Source organism: Tigriopus californicus, chromosome 5 (assembly GCF_007210705.1).
Source record: "Tigriopus californicus strain San Diego chromosome 5, Tcal_SD_v2.1, whole genome shotgun sequence".
Classification (NCBI taxonomy): domain Eukaryota; kingdom Metazoa; phylum Arthropoda; class Copepoda; order Harpacticoida; family Harpacticidae; genus Tigriopus; species Tigriopus californicus.
In genome coordinates this window covers 8,773,831-8,781,665 of record NC_081444.1, presented here as the reverse complement: position 1 = coordinate 8,781,665, position 7,835 = coordinate 8,773,831, and the positions used below count along the sequence as shown (strand labels likewise).

General features: G+C 39.3%; 1 protein-coding gene across 1 annotated transcript in view; it reads left to right on the top strand.

Moving 5' to 3' along the window:
* Positions 1-2,348, top strand: part of LOC131881095 (exportin-7-like) — a 6,640-nt gene extending 4,292 nt beyond the window's left edge. Inside the window, exons 14-19 of the mRNA XM_059227865.1 lie at positions 61-138; positions 243-454; positions 621-759; positions 828-905; positions 1,026-1,335; positions 1,411-2,348. Of these exons, the coding sequence (XP_059083848.1) occupies positions 61-138; positions 243-454; positions 621-759; positions 828-905; positions 1,026-1,335; positions 1,411-1,510 (917 nt within the window). The 3' untranslated portion in view covers positions 1,511-2,348. The remainder of the gene's footprint in view (positions 1-60; positions 139-242; positions 455-620; positions 760-827; positions 906-1,025; positions 1,336-1,410) is intronic.
* The last annotated feature ends 5,487 nt before the right edge of the window (positions 2,349-7,835 follow it).

Sequence of the window (7,835 nt, the reverse complement as noted above, 5' to 3'; positions counted from 1 at the left end):
ATCCACACGTGACCACGCCCGTTTTGAAATTATTCGCTGAGCTGGTTCAAAATCGATCCCAGAGGCTGCAATTCGACGTGTCATCGCCTAATGGCATTTTGCTCTTCCGCGAGGCCAGCAAAATCATTTGCACATACGGTGAGAGAGAGATACAAACATAACTTGCTTCTCATTCTTTCATGTACTTCATGCAAGTTTTCATGGCCTGTTTGTGGTTGCTGATTTTGTGTGCTTGTTTTCAGGAAGTCGAATTTTAAATGTGAACGTACCTAAAGAACAGATATATCCTGGCAAACTCAAAGGCATCAGCATATGCTTCTCCATGCTCAAGGCATCCTTATCTGGGAACTACGTGAACTTTGGTGTGTTTCGTCTGTATGGTGATGAAGCTCTCGATAACTCTCTGAAAACATTTGTCAAGCTTCTGCTTTCAGTCCCGCAATCTGATTTGTTGGTAAGGCTTTTTGCTACATCTTTTATAAAGGTCAATGATATGACCACAAATGGAGCCCAGCACTGTCCGGCGCATACCACGTTTTCCAAGAAAATCTGATGTTCCTAGCACCGTACATCGAAATCTACAAAAGAATAAGTCATCAAGACAAGTCAATATTTTTCAGGATTATCCCAAGCTTTCACAGACTTACTACTTCCTTTTGGAATGTCTCGCCACAGACCACATGAGTTTTCTAGCCACGATGGAACCCCAGGTGTTCCTGTACATCTTGTCCTCGATCTCCGAAGGTCTCAATGCCATAGGTAACGATTCAACATTAATGGCTTGCCAGTAGATTTTATTCCAGCGCATCTTTACACTTTTCAATTAGACACGATGGTTTGCACTGGATGCTGCGCCACTCTTGATCATATCGTCACCTATCTCTTCAAACAAGTCACTTCGAAAGGTGAGAATTGCATTTCATATACATTTTTCGTATGTACGCACATACTTATCCTCTACTTGCGCATAAAAGCCAAACGAAAATCCTGATCACAAATGTTATTCTATTGTGTTCTGTTATTAGGGAAAATTCGTCGTGGTCAGGTGATACCGGATAATGATGCGCTGGTTCAAGTGATCAAAGTCAGGCCTGAACTTCTTCAGCAGATGCTTTCGACCGTTTTGAATATCATTATGTTCGAGGATTGCCGCAACCAGTGGTCCATGTCGAGGCCTTTACTGGGCCTTATCCTGCTAAATGAAGAGTACTTTGAACAACTCCGAGACCAAATCATTCAAGCCCAGCCTTCAGACAAGCAAACAGCCATGGCCACGTGGTTTAAGAACCTGATGGAGGGCATTGAACGAAATCTGCTCACGAAGAACAGAGACAGGTGCGAGCATTGGCTCTTTGCATATAGGGATTCCGAATCGCTAGCCTTCAACAACTTGATTTTACATGATTTCAGATTCACTCAAAATCTTTCGGTGTTTCGACGTGATATCAATGATTCGCTCAAGGGCCCAAACGTGACAACAACCACTGTGAACGATATGATGACATCTTGAAGAAGCCAAGCGGACGGAAATAATGTCGATATTTTTAATGAGGCCACCTGTTGTTGTTCCTCGTTAAATGTGGTATGAGTGTGAGTGTTGCCTGCCTACCTGCCCATCTGATTCAACGGCTGATTGTCTATATTGGTCTTGCTTGTTTGTCGATCGTGTTAATTAATCTCGTTGTTCCGAGAAATTCCGTATTGAGCATCCATCCAATCCATCCATCTATCCATCTATCTATCCCACTTTCTCTCTCTCTCTTTCCTTCCTGGGCGCTATTGAAATTGTGCTGGCATTATTACTCGATATTCTTGACGCCGATGCTTCATTCCTTTGTGTTTCGGACGATGTGGCTGTGATTCTGAAACATGGACGAGAAAACTATCAGTCAAAAGAAGCGCTCAACGTGGGACAGCGTCTTACGATCTATCAACCTCTTTATCGGACGGACACACAACATCGTGGGGGTGGACATCATTCAGCTCACTGGAGGCGTTATCGCCTACACCCACACAAATGCAAAAACGCTTCGACCACGATTGCATTCCTGTCGAGAGAGACAGACTTATTTTTATATGATTTATTCCCGAGCCATTAAACAGCACACCCTGCACCGGGAGACGGTTGCTCGATCCGAACTCGTCTAGGAGCGTACATACTGTAAGTCAGCGTCGCCTTTGAGATGGCTCTGTCCACTAGTCCCTTGTTGACGACTTAAATTTGACCGAAAAAGCACAAGGATGATGAAAGAATAATTTTGAGCCCATTATATTCTAAACATTAAGTGCGAGTGGATGTTATTGGATTTCACACAAGTAATAAACGCGACCCAGGTTGATGGTTTCACTTCACAATGATGCAAGAAGACCTGACCCTATTCCATATCTGATGCAAAAAGAAATATAGATATTGGCCAACAATACCATTTTAGGAGAGCACTATGTCATTTAAAGCATTCGCCAAGAGTGAAAAGCGTCTTAAGACTTAATCATGAGCTCAGTTCAATAATACTATTGAAAATATTGTAACATTTCCATCTAACCATAACGGCTTGTTTTCCTGGGATCATGGAGGGTAAAAATATGTCAAGCCATTGTTTCTAAGGGGAGGGCAAGCGAACATAAAACACGCGCATAACACGGCGAAATCATCAGTTGTAGGCACATCCGGATCATCCGGGTTAACAGACGAGAAGCACTTTTGCAACGGTTACTACAGACCGTTGAGTTTGACCTAATCATTAGGTCTCTCACACCCCCAACTCATGCTTTCAAAGTCGTCAACAGGTCGACAAGTCAAATTACGTTGTTTTCTCTTTGAAATCTAGTCCATGGTTGTGCAAACGAGTTGTCCAGTGGTGTTTGCAGCCATGTTTTGTGAATAAATGGCAATGGAACGTAAATTTTCTTTCGGAAGTCGAAGATTTGCCATAAATAGGGGGATATAGAGTCCGTCAAATTCACTTCCCCACCTCTTTTTTCAAGAGTTTTTCCTTGACATCTCGTCATTTAAATGTACGCAGAGGAATTTGATCGACAAAATCTTGTGCCCTGACCCAAAATGTTTATTTTGACGCCTTTCTGCTGACTAAACTAAAATCTGTAGGTAGACGTCTTTTGGCGAAGACCACCAAACGGAAGCAATTTAGCCTTTTCTAATTTGATCAACAGTGGTTAGGCTCTGAATCCGGACCTCTGGGTCTTTTTTTTGTGAGGCAGGCACGCACACACTCACACGTACATGCAAGAGTAACAACCTTCATCAACATTTGCTTTCCTAGTCAAGTCAGGGCGGCTTTACACTACGATGGAAAACCAGGATTGAGAATTGAAGTAGAACTAGTGCTGGGGCGAATCTTTCACTGTACTCAAGTCGTAGAAAAAGACTCATATTGCGAAATTTAAACCAAAAAATGAGATTTTTTTTCATAAATGGGAAGAGACGTGGCGTCGTGGTTTGTGCAGTTTCCTAGCATGAGAGAGGTCCCCAGTTCGATTCTCCTCCCCGACCTTTGTCAAGGAAACTTTTAGGCTCTAACCACACCCACAGACGGAGAACCAATCCGATACGGACACGACATTGCCTATGGAAATGTGGATGGACGGATGATGTGATGGTTAGCTTCGCTGGCCGGGCGAGACTCGCCCCTCCGACCTTAGCACCCCAACTACAAAAAGAAAAATCCGGTTAGTAAGGACTTAGACTCGAGTCTGGACTCGCCCCAGCACTAGTCCGACTGCCATCCTCAAACCGGATTCAAGCCTGGTTTTGCATCTTAGTGTAAAGCCGCCTTTAGGCAGCCGAATTATATATTTTTTAAGAATTCCTAGAGCCATCAGTTAAGAGAGTCAATAGCCGTCTTCAAGGTGACGAAGAAAGCTGGAGATACATGAAGTCCCAGAGATAAAACTATTGAGGCCAAACCTTTCGAAATTGCTTGAAATTTTCGCTAAAAAAGAAATAAAACATCATCTATTAAGGGCAGATGGTTGTAGCGCAATTGTTAAACGCGCGGCCGAGCTCTGCTCGGATTCATGGATTCGATCCAAGGTCCAGATTTTTTAAGTGACATTCCACATCAGCCCTACATTCAAGGACTAGCTCGGTCTGCCAACTCAAATTCGATTACAGACCAAATAACTTTTAAAGATTTACAGGTAAAAAATCGACAAAATCTAACTTATCATATTCATGGTGCAGACATTTTGGAGATGGTGGTAGCGCATTTGATTAATAAGGCATGTCAAGTGAATGAAATTCTAGGAAAAATGGTGTCCGGCACCCTGATTTTAGGCAATTTAGTGAGGGAAAACTAAGACAAACATCACAGTCACCTCGCACCATCCTCCAATTGAATTTTCAATAATCAAGGGATTTTGAGTGAGCTTTTTTACAAAAGCCCAACAAAATGAACATGTTTGGTGTAATTCGGTGAACGCACTATCAGATTGGCTCAATACCACAATGCTATTTGCTTAGATAAGTAGGTAAAATGAAATCTGTCTGGGCATGTTGTCTTGGGTTCTACTCCATGGAATAACGTCAGTTGTTCACGAACGCCTTCACTTGACAAGTCCTATGCGTGACCAAGTTGAACTCGGGTTCGATAACCGTTATCCTCCACCGATTAGTTGGCGGTGCTACTTTTTTAAACTTAACCTAAACTTATCAAACTTAACCTAACCTTACCTAGACTAACCCAACCTAACCTAACACGATATTAATAGCCCTTAAAGTCTCTATCTAAACCTTTCTAACAGTTTGTCACAAATTTAAAAGGTACTGATGGGGACCAAATAAATAATCACGGGAGCTTGCAACCAGGGCTGCCAATTTACATTTTCAATGCCATACGACAGCATTGGTGGAATGTTGGAAACCCGTTAATTAGACTCAAAAAGTAACCCTGCTGATTTTCCTTTCGTCCATCCAAGGTTGCCTTTTGCTCAGACTTAACATTTTACGGGGCAATGTAATCGCCTGGTTGCTTCACTTTCCAAGTTTTTTGGCAACCTTGATTATGAAAATTTGTTTGATCCCATCACTAGTTCATGGGTTCGATCCCAGGTCTCCTCCCACCCACCCAAACCCTGCTTCTGTAGTGGATATTTGCCTCAAATGGCAACCTTCAAACCCAGAATGGGCCGCAAATCGCCATATGTGAAACTATTTGTTTTAACAGTCATGTACCTTACATATGTATCCAATGAGACATGCTTCTCGAATTAGTTCAAAATTTTGCAACATTAGTTTTATGTTGTCATTTTACGTGTCTTTTTTGCGTTTAAACAGACTAATATCTTTTCATGAAGAGAAATGTTTTTGTTGTGAAAATAAAGTGTTTCCTTTTGTGGTTCTTAATGATTATTTGGCCCTCAAAAATATCTTTTTTTGAACCCTGGTCATTACTCATTGCTAGACTTTAAAAAAAGGGAAATTGAAAGCCTCAATAAACACTTTCCCACTTTTTTGACTCCCTTTCAACTTTTTTATTTACTTCTTTTCGTATTTTGGAATATTTTTAGCTGTTTGGTCGTTTGACTCCTCATCTGTTGCCAACCTAACTTTTTTTTTTTTGGGGGGGGGGGCAGTTTTATTTCCTTTTTGCAGCATGATCAGACAAATAATAATATATTTCCCAACCACAAGTCGGATATAGTTTAACAACTATATCAAATTCAACTCCTTTTTTGGGTTTGGGAAAGTCAGTAAAGTTGCAGTTGAGATATAACATATATCTATTGCTATAGCTACTGTCATAGGTTTGATTGAACCAAAAAACCAAAGTGAAACCAGTATCAATTGTTTACCAAAACATCTGCATCAATGAAAAAGTGTCCTGATGTCAAATATTGCAAGAAAGAAATTTCAATTTCTTGTAAACAAAATGAAGAAACTCATTGAATAACCTAGTGAATGCAGTTGTTTGCCTAACAGTTTGTAGCAGAAAAAAACTTTCAAAGGTGCCCACAAACGTCAATTTTGCCATCTTAATTACGATTGGCGTTTAGTTTTACATTTGATGCCTTTTTCGAATTTTCACAACTTTTCAACATTTTCTCAAGTTTATTCGTAGTTTTCGTAAATGAAAAAAACCAATTGGTCATAACTACACATTGCATTATTTAGGGGCTTCTTTGGTGCAACAAACTCAAACCGGTGGATAATTTCTGAAACCGTTTGACAGCCTCGTTTTTTTGTTTGATTTCATGAGTTTTTGTTGGTGGAACTTTTGGCTTTGGAACTATTTGTGATGGATCTGTTTGTATCTAAAATTCTCCTTACAAAATCATTCAATCACCTTTTCTCTCAAATCATTACTTTAGGTTAAGATTTAGGGAAAAAGTCAAGCAATTCCGAGTAGGTAAAAAAATATTCAAACTAAAAGCCCAACTTTTCTTAGCACTTGTGCTGATAATCAACCTTATTCACCAAAACTAATTGTCTCTTTGATCTTACATCATTAGTTGGAACAATGGTAGTGGCGAAAGAAACCAAAAGTCTTAAAAGGGAAAAACTAGCCCAAAGTGATAGCCTTGTACGCTTTGACAGCAAACGAGGAAATAAACTCAACCACACTTTTTTCCTAATAGACACACCTGTGTTGCAATTGTAATTACAATTACATTTTCGTGTACAGTAATTGTGATCAATTATATATACTATTAAAATGAAATGTTATAATTCGTCTATTTATTACCTTTCATACTTTATGTAATATTTGGTACTAATTACAATTACATTCTCACCCATGTGAAACATTTTCACGCTCAGACTTTTAAATCATTGTTAAATATACATCGATATATAGATCTGCATCGTCGTTCAATTTATTTCCCAAGGTTTTCTGCGCCGTATTTAATATGCTTTAAACAAATCTATCTCATTTCACCCTGATGCTAATTTGACAGATGTTCAGCAAGACATTATCTGAACAAGGTGAATTTTCTTTGCATTTCCAAAGATTAAAGTAGCATGCCATGTTTGTTTTCAAAACAATTCTTAAAAAAACATTAAGATTGTTGAAACAAATTACACTTCAAACCCATGTATTCATAAATGTAATTAATTACATTCACGAAGCAATTGATGCTGACTTGCTAGCTAATAACATATAGATAGATTATATTTCAGGATTACTTTGATCATGATTAGATACACTCAGCAACTAGATTTTTGGGGTCTGCATCTTAAAATATCAGGTGTTTCATGAGCATGTCATTCCTCAGGTTCTCGTTAAGCAAAAGCTTGTTCTCCCCAGGACCTTGGCGAGAGATAGAGGACAGACGACATTGATAGTCAGTCAATAATGCTACAGAGGCCAAGCTGTAAAACAGTAACGTGAGTTGGAAATGTTAAAGAAATGTGTCTCTATCCATTGACCCAAAGTTAAAAGAAGTGAAGTTCACTGGTCATAAACTTTACCTTAAATAGATTTTAGCTCTTGCTCTATGTCACCATGTTTTGGGCTTTCAAGAACAACTTTGTTCGTTGGTGTTTGGTAAACCTTAACATTATGGGCTTAATTGAGAATTACTATTGATGACAGTTAATTAGTCATCATAGCTTAAATTCCAAATGTTTTTCTTTGATCCAAGGTCACAAGAACAACACTTCATTTTTTACCCGAAGTTGAAATAGTTTAGACCAGTATATGAAACTCTTTAAAACCCCTTTACATATGACAACTATGCCTTACATTTTTGAGATTTAGAATTGGTAATATCAACACTCCAACAATCACACGTTAATGCTCTAGTGCTTTAGTCTTTCAAGAGACTTGAACGATCATCGAACCCAAATAACTCCCTTTGAGGTACGACAAGTAACTCTA